Source organism: Fistularia commersonii, chromosome 5 (genome assembly GCF_037954325.1).
Source record: "Fistularia commersonii isolate RoL2024-O1a breed Wild chromosome 5, RoL_Fcom_v1.0, whole genome shotgun sequence".
NCBI classification, from domain to species: domain Eukaryota; kingdom Metazoa; phylum Chordata; class Actinopteri; order Syngnathiformes; family Fistulariidae; genus Fistularia; species Fistularia commersonii.
In genome coordinates, this window is record NC_141288.1 from 1,583,696 (window position 1) to 1,599,944 (window position 16,249).

Genomic DNA, 16,249 nt, shown 5'->3' on the forward strand with positions numbered 1-16,249 from the left:
GGCGCGCCGGATCGCCGCAGTTATTTTAAGACCCCCTGGAAACCGACCGACTGGTTGCCGCCGCTAGTCTTTGCCAGGATTTCATTTGGTTTGGCTTTATGAAGATCGTTAAAAGATGCCTGAGCGGGATTTGATCATGTTTACTTGGATAATTTACGGTATTTAGACATTCTGCATCGCGCAGCGTCAATCCCCCCTCTGACTGATTGTTTATATCCGTTAGCATTTTGTATCATAGCTACATACAATAACAAGTGTTAGCCGTTTAGCTTTCTTCCAACCCCTCCGCTATCCGGTCTTCTTCTGGACCTCCTCCAACATCAGCGTTCCTCCACCCAGATGTCCATGTTTGTCCGTGTCCAAACCATCTCTTCTGACTTCTGAGGTTCTGACTTGTATCTCCAGAACATCTACCATCTCCTCCCTGATCCTCTCCATCCTCCTCACTCCAAAAGAGGAACTGCCAACATCTCCATCTCTGCCTCCTCTTCTTCTCAGGGCCTCCAAACCAGACAAAATGGCTGCAAAAACACAAATTATTACGCTTTATCTGACCTATTTTAGCAGGATGGCTATCATGTGATTAAAGCTGATTAAGGCGTGCTTAATAAAGTATAAAAAAAATAGATAGATAAAAATATAATTTAAAATAATATAAAAAATAGAAAACATAATATACACAAATATATCATGATATTATATAATAAAAATGTGATAAAAACATTCTAACATTAAGAATATCATGCTTAATGAAGTATAAAAAAATAATCTTTAAAAATATATTATTTAAAATAATACAAAAAATAATATATACAAATATGTCATAATATTATATTATATAATAAAAATGTGATAAAAACATTCAAACATGAAGAATCTCATGCTTAATAAAGTATAAAAAATATAATCATTAAAATGTATAATTTAAAATAATATAAAAAATATAAAATATAATATATACAAATATATCATAATATTATAATATATAATAAAAATATGATAAAAACATTCAAACATCAAGAATCTCATGCTTAATAAAGTATAAATAAAATAACTATTAAATATATAATTTAAAATAATATAAAAAACATAGAAAATAATATATACAAATAAACCATAATATTATATTATATAATAAAAATGTGATAAAACATTCAAACATGAAGAATCTCATGCTTAATAAAGTAAAAATAAAATAATTATTAAAATATATAATTTGAAATCATATAAAAAATGTGAACAATAATATATACAAATATATCATAATATTAGATTATATAGTAAAAATGTGATAAAACATTCGAACATGAAGAATCTCATGCTTAATAAAGTATAAATAAAATAATCATTAAATATATAATTTAAAATAATATAAAAAATATAGAAAATAATATATAGAAATAAACCATGATATCATATTATATCATAAAAATGTGATAAAACATTCAAACATGAAGAATCTCATGCTTAATAAAGTATAAATAAAATAATTATTAAAATATATAATTCAAAATAATATAAAAAATATGAAAAATAATATATACAAATATATCATAATATTAGATTATATAGTAAAAATGTGATAAAAACATTCAAACATGAAGACCCTCGTGAGCCGTCAGTCATTATAATGTGTGTGATTTTCATCTTAGCACCAAAATAGCTCTTAACTTGATTTTGGGTAAATCAGACATTTAGCAGCGGGGGATCCCCGGGAGGCCGGAGGAAGTCAGCCGTCGACCCGACGATAGATCCCGCTGTGTCGGCGTCGGATGCGAGGTCAAAGGTCAAAGGGCGAGGACGTCTGCGACCCCCGGCTGATCCTCGCCGTCCTGGTTTGCATTAAAACCTCCTCTTTCCGCCGGTGCGTGCGGGGAGGAAGCAGCGCAGGGAAATCTGTGATCTTCCATGATTACGGCGGGTTCTTGGCAGGACGAGGCAGAGGGTCTGTCAGAGCTGTCGACACACACACACACACACACACACACACATGTTGTGCATAGCTATAGGTCGGCGGCGCGTGTTGATGCGTGAACCACGTCTTGATGTTATACCTGATTACGTACTTTTTCCAAATGGCGGTGGTTGCAAAGATGCTAACTGTTAGCGCCACCATCTGGAAAGTTGTTTTTTTTTTTTTTTTAGAAAAAGCAGACTATGGAATTTCCATTTTCTCTCCAAAAACCTGGAAGGGTTCGTTGCAGCTTCCAGGTCGGCCCGACGGTTCGGTGTCCGGCTGGTGAGATCCAGTCTGGACTCCAGAAGCGTCATTGGCGCGACGTGTCCCCGGCTACGTGTCGGCTAATTTCTTTTCCATGCCGGGAAAGATTTCCTTCAAACATCTGGATCGAAGTTTTCGTTGGACGCGGGCGCAACAGGTGTGATACTCGTTGGCGCCCGGGGGCGGGAAGGCTTTCCCGGCGTCCCACTTGTCGTTTGTTGTTTTTCCCTTCAGCTGACTCCCGTGAGTCCGAACCCCCCGCGCCACAATAATATCGGAGATTTACTGGCTGCCGGAGGTGGAGAAAGTATCTGGTGTGGAAAGGCGAGAGGTGGGGTTGAGTGGAGGTTGTCTCCGTGGCGATGGAAGGATCGCTGGCGGTGTCGGGTTCGGAGGGAAGGGGGCCGGACGATCGCGCTAATACCTTTAGCTCGCGGGTTCGGCTAAGATGCGCGTCGTTGGACTCGCGTCCCTTAAAGCTAACGGCGCGCTAGCATGTTTTATTTCAATATGGCGTCTCCTTGTGCGCGCTAGCGACACGACTCCCGGCTTCAACTCGCCGTTAGCTCGCCGTTTGCCCTCCTGAATGATGGAGACGGCTGGGAATGCGTAGCGCGGCGGCGAGGGCCGACCGTCGCACGGCTGCCAGGCCTCCGAGGGACGTCCTGGGTGGTCCGCTCGCGCTGGAACGACACCTTAGCTCGTCCTTGATATGTATACAGCGCCGCTCATTACCGCGGGACCCCCCTTTCCTCCCCCCGCCGCCGCCGCCGCCGCCTCTCGCTGTCCTATTTAGGCAACAGCCATTTTTCATCTCTTGGAGGGCTGTCAGTTGCCACGGTGAAGACTTTTACAGGCCCAGTATGAGCGAGGAGGGGGGAGGGAAGGTAAGAGCAGCCATCCAGAACCAGAACTGAAGGGCCCCAAGCTTTGTCCGGCCAAAGAGCCACAGGATTTGGCACAAGCCGGACTCTCGGGCTGAAACCCCCGGTGGCGCTTCGGTGTTCGCGCCCGCTAACGGGTCACCGCGCTCCCGAGACCCGGTTAGCGGGCGAGGGAAAGGGGTTCGGTTTGTAAAACGTCAATTTAGCGGAAGGATCTTCTGGCTACCATTCGCGCCCGCTTCCTGCCCGCTACCCGCCCGCTACCCGCCGCTAAGCTAATGCGGCGCTACTGTTGGAAGCCATCAAACTGCACACGTCATCACACAGCTGCTGCTGCTTCAAGGAGAAGCTAACCTCCACGCTCCCGCACGCTTTCCGACAAAAATCTCTACTTTGCCTCCCCTTTTTTTGAAAAAAAAAAAAAAAAAACATTAAAACAGCATCACTCCACTCCTTATAAGGGCGTCTGGTCAATAAATAGGAAGGTTGGTGGTTTGATTCCTGATTTCCAGAGAACCTGTGTGTGTGTGTGTGTGTGTGTGTGTGTGTGTGTGTGACATTCTGCTCAGTAAACCAAACACCAGGGGAACGAGAGGCTTATCTGGTGTATAAAACAAAGAAAACAAAACAAAGAGGTTTGTTTGTGTTATGCGTCATCACACACACACACACACACACACACACACACACATACAAGCTCCCCAGGAAATCTGTGCGCATTACTTTGTATTGTGTTCCTCACCATGCAGTGTTCCCAACCAGTGTTTATTCAATGTTATTAATACTGAATTACTATAATTAATATAATACTTATGTTAATACCTGTTTTTAATCCACATTAATCCCAGATTATTTCCCCGGTCAAGTAGAAACCATGCATTCAATGTCAAACGGGAAAAACAGGTGACGTCGGAGACGACCCGCAGACATAAAAGAAGGTCAAGGAGCCCGATTGGCCGAGCTGAACGCCCGCCTCCCGCCGATTGGCCGACGGAAAGAAAACCCGCCGTTTTAGAACCGAGGGACCGCCGTCGACCGGAAAGGCGTTTAGTGCCGCTTCCGCTCGACCGCCCCTCATTGTGACCTTTAACCAAAGGGGTCGGCGAGGGTCAAAGCTCCGAATCAAAGGGGGGGCGGGTCCGGGGTCCACCTGCGGGTCGTTTCATCTCTCGGCCAATCGCCATCGGGGAATCCACTGAGCGGCGGCGTTTCGGCTACGCTAGCCCGCTAGCCTCCTGCGCTAACCTGACCCCCTCCTTTGCACCCGTGATCTCAGCGCAGAGCAATGCTTGTAAACTCTCGGGTAACGGGCGGCGTGTGGATCCGGATGATTCCTTCGTCAGAGGCGCAGAAACAGCTGCTCCCAAATTTTACCCTTCGATTTTTACGTCCTGATGCAACCGCGAAACATAAAAACCCGCCTGTGTCAAACCGAAAGCCTGGATGACCGTCACGGTCCGCGCTTGGCGTTGCGAATACAGGCTTGTTAGCGAGCGCGCGGCGCCATGTTGGGCGCAAAGGAGGGGGGGGGGGAAGCTGCAGGGCTGGAAAGGCGAGCGGAGCGGCGAGAAGATACCGGATCCGAAGGTATGCGGGGGCTCGGGAGGGCGACGCCGCACCCCCTCCCCCGACGCTTAGCTGCCCCTCTTGACGGGCGGGGGGGGGAGGGGATCTCCCGTTTCCCCCCCGCTGATGTTCATCGTAATATTCAACAAAGGTCTCACCACGTCAACGCACCGGGGGAATGTTCTGGAAGGGGGCGGAGCCTGATGGACAGGCGGACCGGCGCTGCAAGTGATCCTGTTCGCCGAAAGTACGCCTTCGGTTGCCATGACGGCGAGGAGATCATGGGTGTACTCGTGCACCGGCACGCTCCCCGCGTATGTTTGCAGTTAGCGCAGTTAGCATGACTGCTAGCTATTCATCCATTAATCTGTCCATCCATCCATTCATTCATCCATTCATTGATCTTTCATCCTTCCATTCATCCATGCATCCATTCACTCATCCAGTCACTCATTCATCTGTCCATTCATTCATTCATCCGTCTGTTGATCTGTCATTCATTCATCCATCCAGTCATTCATATGTCCCCACATCCATCCGTCATCCATTAATTCATTCATCCATTCACTTATCCATCCATCATCCATCCATTTTTTCATGCATTAATCTGTCCATCCATCCGTCCACCAATCCATCCATTCATCCATCCATTCATCTGTCCATTCTTCCATCATTCATCTATCATCTATCCATCCATCAATTCATTCATTCCTCCATCCATTCTCTCATCCGTCCATTCATCTGACCATTACTCCATCACTCATCCATCCATCCATTCATTCATCCATCCATTCGTTGGTCCATCCATCCATTCCTTAATCCATCATTCATCCGTCCATCCATCCATTCATTCTTATTTCATCCATTCATCCATCATCACCATTCATTCATTCATTCTGTAACACCACAAGCTGATTGCTGGAGCCTCTCCCAGCTGATGGTGGGCAAGAGATGTGTGTGTGTGTGTGTGTGTGTGTGTGTGTGTGTGTGTGTGTGTGTGTGTGTGTGTGTTCAAGCATGTATGTAGCATATACCATCATTTCTGAACTATAAGCTTTTTCCACAGGCTTTGAACACTGCAGCTTAAACAATGCCGCGGCTAATTTACGTATTTTATGGGCTATTTTGTGGTTTCCACAAGTGACACTGAGCAACAAAAAAAAAAGAGACTAAGAAGTGTGTGACGGAGGGATTCTGAGGCCGCTGGACGACTGGAGTGGCCTCAATGCGAAGGATAAAGATGAAGATAGCGATCGATGACCTCTCCTGCTAGGCTAACACATTTAGCCTCGTCCTAATAAGCATATAAGGCCTTTCTTTTCAAATTCCGTGGGTGCGGCTTATATTCAGGCGCGCTCAATAGTCTGAAATTTGCCACGACTGCGTTCTCCGTCAGCAGAAGCTAACCCTCCACGTCAGGTTTTCTTATGTAGCTTAAAAAGGACAAACAAAAAAAAAAAAAGAAGCTGTGGCTTCCTGACTGCTGGCTGACCAGCGAAGCTACATTCTTCCTCCGCCGGGACCGGAGGTTCTGCGGCCCGGAGTCATTACCTGCATCTCTTTGTCGGCGCAAAAGTGATTTTTTTTTTTTTTTTTTTTTTCCGCGCTTCGGTTCTCTGAAAGGTCACGCGATGGATTTTCACCCCGCGGTTTGAAACCCTTGTGTTTTTAATTAACTCTTAGCGAGCCTCTGCGGCTCTCGCAGCGTGGCGTGTAACACGAAGCCCTTTGAGCCGAGGCTAATATCGCCTCTGCTGCCATCTTAACTGCGATGCTATCTCCCGAGCTTTGAAGCGGCAGGCAGACGAGATCTTTATCTTATTCTCACCAGAAATTCATCTGTTTGACAGGACGCAGATTTTTTTTTTTTTTGGCACGTCGGGCAGGAGGACATGTTCCTCATCAGTCTGCAGATGATGTGGTGCGAAGGATTCGACCGCGGGTTCTCGGTTGTCGCCGCCAAAATAAATGTATCTTTTGACCCGCGGCGCTCTTGTTAAGTATGCATGAAGAGGATCTTCTTCTCCTTTGGGATTTTCCCGTCAAGGGTCCACCTTCTCCATTTAACTCTATTTTTCTGGATCCTCCTTCCTAACACCAACTACCTTCATGTCCTCTCTCACGACGTCCATCCATCTTCTCTTTGGTCTTCCTCTGGACCTCCGAATCCAGCGTCCAACGACCAAATTTTTTTCGTCTGTCCACGACCCAACCATCCCTGACCTTCTCTTCAGAACATCTAGCGTGTTCCGTCCCTCTGATGGACTCGTTCCTGATCCTCTCCATCCTGGTCGCTCCCAAAGAGAACCTCCACATCTTCATCTCCGCCACCTCCAGCTCTGCTTCCTGTCTTCTGGTCGTTGTCAGTGTTTGTAGATCATCTCGCCACCGTCTCCTCCAGCTGATGTTCTTCTATCTTTTCTCCACCCATTCCACCTTCTTGATCTCCACCTGGGTTCCTCTCATCCACACACATGTTACTCCGTCTTGCCGTGACGGACCTTCGTTCCTCCCCTTTCCAGCGTTCCGCTCCTCCACCTGTTCCTTGTTCTCACCGCAAATCACAATGTCATCTGCAAACGTCTTGATCCGCGGAGATTCCTGTCGAAACGCACGTTTGAAATACAACTTTTGGATTTTTGGAGAAGCTCCGCAGGGGCTGATTCATAGGTTTGTCAGGCGGTTAGAAGAAATCTGTGAAATCCAGGATGTGGTTGTCGGGCCTGTGGCGGTTCAATCCGAGGGACGCCGAACCTTCGGTCGCTCCTCTTCCATTTCAGGACTTCTGCCGTCCCAAATGGCGAAAAAAGGGTTCGGTTTGTTTGGGAGTCACGGTAACGGCGTACGGCGAGGGCGAATCCTCGTGGGAAACGCGGTGAAGTGGTTAACTCCGAAGGGGCGGCGCCTGAAAACCCCGGATTGAAAAGAACATTCACCAAAACATGACTCTGAGCCCAGAAGACCAGGAACCACCTGCTCCTTGACTGGAGGCCTCGCGGAGGGTCGGCGACGGGAGGAAGCCGCGGGTTCCATAGATCCACGCCGCCTCCGCTCTCAGCGCTGATTGGAAAAGTGATAAATATGCATGAGTTTGGATTGTAACCGAGGGCTCTCCATCTCCATCTCCAACCGTCTAAGAGTGTTTACTTCGCCCGCCAACAATGTCCGGGGAGACCCTCCACGTCGCAGCTGCGCCCCGACTCCACGTCGGATGGGGGGAGGAGGGGGGACGGGAAGTGACAGCGGAGTTTGGGTAAAATCAAACAGGAAGCGGATCTTCGTCCTCGCGGAGGGACGATACCTAACAAGAAAACCAGGTTCTGGCGCCGCTCCGGTCTCCGGGGAGCCATTGGTTTCCTCTTCGCCTTTCTTTTTGGTTTGCTTTTTGATGCTGGACCGGCTCTGGAGCGTCTGATCTCCGGTCCGCTCTGAAGAAGGACAAAAAAAAAAAAGTGACAGCCATTGAAAAACTGTGCGGTGGAAGCGGAAAAGACCATTTTATCTGTTTCTGTGAGTCCACCGCGTGATGTACGGCTTGGACCGGACTGCGTTGGACATCCCAAGACGAAACGAGAAACCCTCGAACAAATACGCGCTTCTCCAGATCCCGGTTTCCGCTTTCGATGAACGCCGACGCCATTTCGGCAAATTTTTCGTAATTTGTACCGGCAGACGTTCATTTGTTTCATCCGGTTCTCGACTCTGGACTCTGGATACGTAGCATCTCTGGAAAAAAGACATGATCCTGTAGGCTCAGGAAGGACGTTGGTCCTCCAAATAAAAGACCTCGGGCTTCAAAGCTGATGGAGTTTGACGGAAGGCGGAGGTCTGGTGTCACCTGGACGTGGTTTGGAAACCGCAACGGCTTCGGTTTCAGGTTTTGAGCTTCCTTAAAGGTGCAGTTCGCCAACCGATAGAGATGCAGACATCATCTTTTGGCTAGCAGCTCCCGAAGCCTCTCCTCGAGTTCCAGGGGAAAAACCTCCCGGTGGCCTCCTCCCAAACAACCGGAGAGAACTGGAACTTTTTAAACATAATAAAACAAACGGAAAAACAAATCAAGCGCCTCGCTGACGCTCGTCCGGCGTGATCCACGGCTCCCGGAGCTCCGGCTCAGGTGTTCGGCATGCTCCCTTTAGCCGCCGCCCTTCCGCCGTCTCGCGCCGGCCAACCGCTCGGCTCGTCCCCGAAACTTTTCCGACTGAGTCACGACTTCCTCGCTCGTGAATCAGTCGGCGACGGCCGGGATCCAAACGTTCCACCAACTCTGTTTATCCTCCGAATGTGTTTTTAAGTACGACGCCCATAAAACAAAAACACTCGTACGCCGACGACACCCCGCGCTACATGGCGCGGCGACTTGCCTCCTGAGCTTCGAGAAAACCTGAAGTCAAGTTGACGGAGTTTTGCTTTTATTGCGCTTGGCGCGCGGCGCCTTCTCTTGTTTCGCTCCGGTTTCAAATGTATCATCTTTTCCTTTTTTGCCGGAATATAAATAAAACAAGCAGATTATTGTTTTCTCATGTTTTTCAAAGCCTCCTCCCTTTCCCCGTCTCTCAGACCTGCAGGCCTCCCAGTCCTTTGAGCACTACAGCTTGTCCGATAAGCCCATGGACTACAGGATTCTGCAGATGAACGAGGACCAGGACCGGATGTACGTGGGCTGCAAGGACCACGTCCTCTCCATGGACATCAACAACATCACCCACGGCACGCTGAAGGTCAGCGGACGGTCACCGTGCGACCATTATCTCTTTCCTCTTAAATATAAACAGGAAAAGAGTCAAATTAAGCCGCCGGGGCTCTGCAATCATCCCTGCAATTATATGCAAATCGCAACGATTCGAATAATTCGGGCGTTATTCGAAAGAGCCGTGAAATACCGTGACCCCCTGATAACTGGTTGGGCGTGCGGAGGCGCTGGAGTTATCTGCAGCGTAATTGACAAGCGTGAAGTGCATAAACAGATGGGAGAACGTAGAGCTTCGCCCCCGAGGGGACGCTGCACCGCATCCACTTCTCCCCGCTCAATTGCTTGATATATTCATTTGGACGAGACCTTTGAGGACCTCTCCAGGCATTTCAGCCCCCCCTCCCTTACTAGACAGTAGCTGGCTCCCGTCGCTAACTCCCATTAAACATTCAGCCTCTTCCGTATCCAATTTTCCCCCTTTAATTCAAGGGTGCGCTGACAGGATATCGTCGAACCTCAACCGGTCCGTGTTTATCTCCCGCCATCTGTTACGGACGTTTACCGGCGTCTTTTAGCCGACTGACGCGGACTTGTATGCTTTCACCACCAGGTGTTTTGGCCGGCGTCTCAAAGCAAGATAGAGGAGTGCCAAATGGCAGGGAAAGACCCCACGGTAAGAGCGCCTCTACTGGATCTTCCGTGATTAGAAAACTCACATCGGGATGGGGTTTGCTGAACTACAGCACAGTAGACCTTTTTGCACTGTCAGAAGTTTTTTGCAGTTCCCAGAACCTTTTTCAGGAAGTAGGCTATTTCTTGGTGCATTCAGAGACACCAGGGACGATGGACCTCGGTCCCTAGAACCATATTGGCTTGTATTCTGTGTCCCATTTTAATGCCTTTGGAGCTCAAGAGACTTTGGCAACTGGTGGAACTCACAAGATACCTCCGTTATCCGGTACTTCTTTCGGAATCGCACTTTTTAAAAGCCACTGTGGTCGCCCGTCAGCTAGTTTCTTGCAGCAAAACGGACAAGAGCTGTGAGAAATGGAGCACCGAAGAGGTCCAACTCGCAGAGGAGCGGCCACATTCGGCCGGGATAGGTGCTAAGTTAGCTAGCGGCTAACGGAGTTCTTCACACGGCGAAGCGGTGCAGGGAGAGGATCAGAACCCTTCAACCATCCAATTGCCCGATGTGGCGCGATGGTAGCTTCCCCCTCCTTGGCGTCCAAGTTGTCGTCGTCGTCTTGGCTTGTTTGTTTTTGTGTGGCGCTTAAGGTGCACGTTACGGAAGCTTACGTCACACTGTCCTCATGATGGTTCCTCACGAGCTATGGCAACTCAAAACTGAAGTTTCTCTGGATGAGGCTACTCCCTGGAACCAAATTCTGGCTTCCTAGAATTGAGTTCTAAGACGGATTTCTAGCCGAAAGCAGATATTGTTAGAGATAAAACACTTTAAAGGGACGGACTTGGACCGCTAGCTGTGTGAAAACCAGATCCACACAGAACATCTGCTCCGATCGGGGGCATCTGGAGGAAGCAGAAGTTGCTCGCACATCTGAACGACACTAAACGTTCAATCGAATGGCCGTCGGAATCCCATAATAGCAGCCCACACTGCCAGCGTTTGGGAGTTAAAGGGTATCCGATGCCACTCTGCCAAGAAACCACAATGTAATCCTTGTACCTGATGGTCTCAATTTGCTCCAAGTCTTCTATCAGCTGTTTCCTAATCCACATTCGTCCAACTTGGAAGGGAACAGCTCGGCAGCCTGGCGGCCAGAAGGCAGCAGATGTCTGCAGGGTCGCCGGGTCGCCCCGGACCCGGCGCCATTTGGACAAAGAAGGGGACAAAACAAGAAATGGGATGCGGCTCATCGACGGGACCCCTTTCCCGGCGCCTGGGAACAAGGATCCGTCTTCCAGTCCCTGCTAATAAGCTCCTTCTGAAAAAACGCAAATATAGACGGAACCCTCCAGAGGGGTTTGTTGGGAAAGCATACATGTGTTCCTGGAGAGGACGCCTTCCAGACTCTCGCTCAAACTCCGAGAGGAGCTGATGTGTTTCGCCAGCCGGTTCCTCCGACGTTCTCCATCATGTCAGGGGTTTTCTGCGCCGGGATGTAGCAGAAGCTGTTTCTAGTTTCCCCGAGTGATTTTTCTTTCTTTTTTTTCCTTTTACTGAGTCACGGCTCGCTCGAGGCGGACACGCTCCCGCAAATATTTGGGCGAAGCCATCTCTGCGCCGAGCCACCCGCTCACCCCCGCCCTCCTTTCAATCTTTCATTCCTTTTTCTTTCTTACAGCAGTTTCCTTTCCAAAATACGAAAAAAATAGATCTCAATTCCCTTTCTAATTTTACTATATTTTCTCGTCTTCACTCACTTTTTCCTCTTCCTCCTCCGGCGGTTCGCCAAAGTCCATTTGTCTCTCTCTCTCTCTCTCGCACTCCTTCCCTCGCACCACCAAGCTAATTACCAGCCGGCGAGCTTCGTTCCCCCCTGGAACGACTGAAAAATATTTAAAAAATGACGGCACTGCCCAGTTAATTTGGTTACCGCCGTGCTATTACTCTCAGGGTCTTCTCTGACTGGACACTTTCTGTTGACCTTCATGTTGAGGAGGTCACCAGAGTCGCCTTCTCCCATCTCGGAAACATACGTACACCTTTGTCAGTTGGCCAGAGGTCTTGTCGTCTCGTGCACCATCTTTGTGGAGCAGAGATGGTTCGCACTTCCTTCTCAAAGCAAGAAGATCCCTGGTTGGATCCAAACAGGAGGCCTCTCTGTGTGGAGTCTACATGTTTTCCCAGAGACTGCAAGGTGTTCCTACCACAGTCCAAAAATATGCAAGGGGTTCATCGGACACTTCCGACCCCATCACTTCCCCGACTACAGGACAGGCGGGATAGAAGGTCAATGGATGTTTTCTTTGTGTCCGTGGGAGTCGTCAAACCAAACGGCCTCAGCCGGTTCTGTAACGAACAACTCCAACCACGTGTCCTTGTCCAGAAGGTGACGGATTCAGTTCCTCGACCGGCGCCACCGTCTGTGTTCGCGGCACTCGGGCGGAGTCGGACGCTACGACACCCAGAGGGTCGACTAAGTCCGTTTACCTTCGCCTCCTAAGCCTCCGCCTTAAGCCGCTCCATCTCGGCTTCGACTTGCGCGGCTTTCGAGGGCGCTTATCCGCTTGCGAAGGGCTTCGGAGACGGAGGATGACGAGATGGACGAGGCCGCGGCGAGTCGGACTCCTTGTCCGCGAGCGCGAATCTCTGCGGAGTCGCCTTGAGGCGCAGCAGCTGCCCTTCTTATATCTTGTCCGTCAAGACCTAATTATTCCCGGATCGAGAAACGTCCGCGGATCCGTAGCCTCACCTGCCGCAGATACGGCGGCGGCAGCCGATTGCACAACATCGGATTATATAAACCGCGTATCGGTTCAGATAAGCCTGGATTACTCACTCCTATGGAATAGGATACATCTGGAGAGATAAACCAGATCTGGGTTTTACTGTTTACCCTGGACTAACACCAGGAAATAGACTTTCATTTGTTTTTAATTCCCTGTTTTGTCTGCGTGGCGTCATACTTGGAATGAGAGCTTATCAAACGCGAAGCCGGCAGACGGTATCGCTAGCGGAAAGTAAAAGAGCGAAGCCAAAGCGAGGCGTCGCTCTTTTTTTACGACGTCCTCTCACCTTCCCGTGTCTTTGTTTATCTGTTTTTGCAGCACGGCTGTGGGAACTTCATCCGGGTGGCGCAGCCGTTCAACAGGACCCATCTGTTCATGTGCGGCAGCGGAGCGTTCAGCCCGGTCTGCGTTTACGTCAACAGGGGCCGCAGACCCGAGGTGGGCACCGGTCAGATCCACTCCGCTGGAGAAGCAAACGCCTCGAAAGGGATAAATCTTTCTTTCCGGGCGGGTCGAGCCGCGGGAGGATACGAGCCGAGAAACGGTCCCTGCCGGTGACCCCTTCTATTAGCCCGCCGCTTCCGCAGGCTAGCGCCGCGTCCCGCCGAGCTCGGATCCGCGTGATTTGAGCCGAAAGCTAATTTTCAGTCCGGGTTTGTTGTTGGTCGAGACGCAAACGCTATCGACCATATATTTTAATCTAATATTTACAACCGTGGGGCGGCGCGGGAACAAGGGAGGGCCTCCTCGTGTCTTCTTGGGTCTCCTCAGATTTCTCCGGTTTCCTCCGACGGTCCAAAAGCATGCAGGAGGTGAACCGGAGACTCCAAATTGCCCAGATGTGTGAATGAATTATTGTTTGTCTCTGTGTGCGGCCGGTTCAGGGTGAACCCGACCTCGGCCGGGATTGGCTGCGGCACCCGCCGACCCTGAGCGCGGGATAAGCGGCGTGGATAACGAACGGACGGATTTACAACCATTAAATACAGCTGTTGCTTGATTTTCAAACTCAGGGATTAGAAGGAAAATCCAATCTGGGCGGCAGATTAGCCTCGAGCGCTTCCATTTCACAGGGGAGGTCCGCTCGTTTTCGAATGTAATCTCAACCCCGAATGAGTCACCGGGGGAAGTAACTCGCGGCGCGCGGACAGATGAGGAATTCCAGGAAAATAGCTATCGCCGCGGCGATGCTACGCTAGGACGGGCGTTCCCCTAGCACCGGGATCTCCGTTCCAATGGGAGCGGTCTCCTGCGTGGCTGGCGGGTTTTGAGGAATGCGAGAAGGTAATGATTCAACAAAAAGGGCAACCAAAGGGTGAATTACGTCCGTCGCCGCATTCCAACCCCCCGGGGAGAAGAGCGTTTCCTTCATGAAGTCACCAATCCCTTGTCCAAAAAAGCGTGACGTCACCTCGGCGCCCGCTGAAATCGACACGGCGCTAAAGATGCTAACCGCGCTCCGAGTCCGGAGGGAGTTGTCGCTCCGTCGCACGGCCGGGGATTTATTTCCATAACAAATCGAGGCGGTACGTAACACGAGTCATCCAGAGGCGGAGGCGCAATCGATCGAATCCAAGAGTTAAAGGATGATCCCGGCTTGTTTCACCGTGCCCGGTCGGGGTTTTTCCACAGGAAACGGGAAATGGCGTCCTTTCCCTGCACACATCGCTAGCAAATCAGCGTCCCCCGTCTCTGATCCGCGCCGAATCCCCTCGCGAGGCGCTGCTCGTCTTTCCTTTCCGTCCGATGAACAGCCGCTCCGAAACCGGCGCTCATCCCTTCTGTTAGCATGGCGGCGCAAAACAACAACGTCAGTAAACAAGCTAGTTGTGGTCGCTCGAAAACAAAATGGAGCTTAAAACGCCGCCGATTCCGAGTGACAAAAAATACGGTCCGTTTGGAATTGGATGGCGCGTTCTGTTAGCCTGAAGGGAGTCTGCTTTTCCTGGCACGAACATTTCTCGCCTCTTAAAGAAAAGTTAGTTTTTAAAGATGGCCTCGGGACACGAAGCGCTCCGTTTCTGATGTCCTCGCGTTTTCGGCTCTTTAAAGCACTCGGCGTTTACCCTCCCTACCTCATTAGATAATATATGACTTCGCTAACAGCTTCGAAGCCTCTGGCGGCCTCAAGTTTCCACTTCATCCTCCTGTATTTAACATTTTAACGACAAGCGGGGTCACAATGTCCTGCTTGTTTTCAAATTGATTCAAGACCAGAAGTTTCCACATAACACTCCGAGGGAAGCTTTTAGCTCGAAACATACATCGCCGCTGAAGAGAGTTCGAAACGGGCCTTCGATAGAGAGGCTATTCTTTTCTGACGCAGGGGGCGACCGATGTTTCAGATGCTAAGCTAGCTGGATGGAGTGGAAGAGGACGGGAAGTTGGTCGGTATGAGAGAGGAGGAGGAGGAGGTTAGATGGAGGCAGATGATTGGCTCTGGTGACCACCGAAGGGAGAGGTCAAAGCAGAAGAAGGTGATGACGATGCTAGCCATCCCCTAGCGGCTAGCTCAGACGGACACCCGCTCGCTAGCTTCGGTTCTCATGCTGGTCGGGCCACAGTTTGGCTTTACTTTGACCGGCGAAATGGTAAATTTTAATGAACCCTGTTATTTGTGATGATTGAAGAGCCACCAGGGGTGAAAGGGATACATGTGGATCCAGAGGTTTTACGATCTTACACGAAAATCATGCTAACCTCTGGAGCAGAGCTGCGGTAGAGCGATAGAAATGGGAGAAGCTCCACATTTAGCTTCAGGCGGATCTCGCTTGACGATGTTCTAACCCAGTGTTTCCCAACCTTTTTTGAGCCGCGGCACATATTTTACATTAGAAAAATCGCACAGCAACACAACCAAATAAATATGTCAAAAACATTTTTGAACGAATTAGAATGAAACCGTAGTCTCAATTTACTTTGTGCGAAATCTAATATATCTAATATCTGTAGATCCGTCAAGTTGCAATGCAAATTTCCCACCGATGTGCAACTTTTCCAGAGCACTTTTTACAATATCTGAAGACACGTCATCAATATGTCTGGAAATGGTATTATTTGAGAGAACCGGCTATTTCTTTATCAACGCCAGAGCCGAGCATTTCTTCTCCGATGATTTCGCCGGCAGGTCGTATTAATGTTTTGCTGTTTGGATTTAGAGACGAGTTCAGCAACTTTATAGCAGCTTTCACTGCTTTCTCACTCGTCTTGGTAGTTTTCAACAACGCTGCCTGTTTGTTTACGCAGATACAAGTACCGTCATTTCCGGACGATGAGCCGCGACTTTTTTCACGTAAACAACGATGCGGCTAATATACGGACTTTGGATGGGGGGACGCTAACGAGCTTCACGCCGCTAAAACGTTTATCCTCGTCACATCGGACCGATGAAACGACCGCGAAATTCTGAGTCCGTTCAACACCGAAGAAGACGACTTTGACGGTTTTAGTGCGCAGGAGGAAGCTAAA

General features: G+C 49.4%; 1 protein-coding gene across 1 annotated transcript in view; it reads left to right on the top strand.

Moving 5' to 3' along the window:
- sema3c (sema domain, immunoglobulin domain (Ig), short basic domain, secreted, (semaphorin) 3C) overlaps window positions 1-16,249 on the top strand; it is a 37,433-nt gene that overhangs the window by 9,129 nt on the left and 12,055 nt on the right. Inside the window, exons 3-5 of the mRNA XM_086146316.1 lie at window positions 9,232-9,392; window positions 9,975-10,037; window positions 13,100-13,219. Coding sequence (XP_086002442.1) covers window positions 9,232-9,392; window positions 9,975-10,037; window positions 13,100-13,219 — 344 coding nt within the window. The remainder of the gene's footprint in view (window positions 1-9,231; window positions 9,393-9,974; window positions 10,038-13,099; window positions 13,220-16,249) is intronic.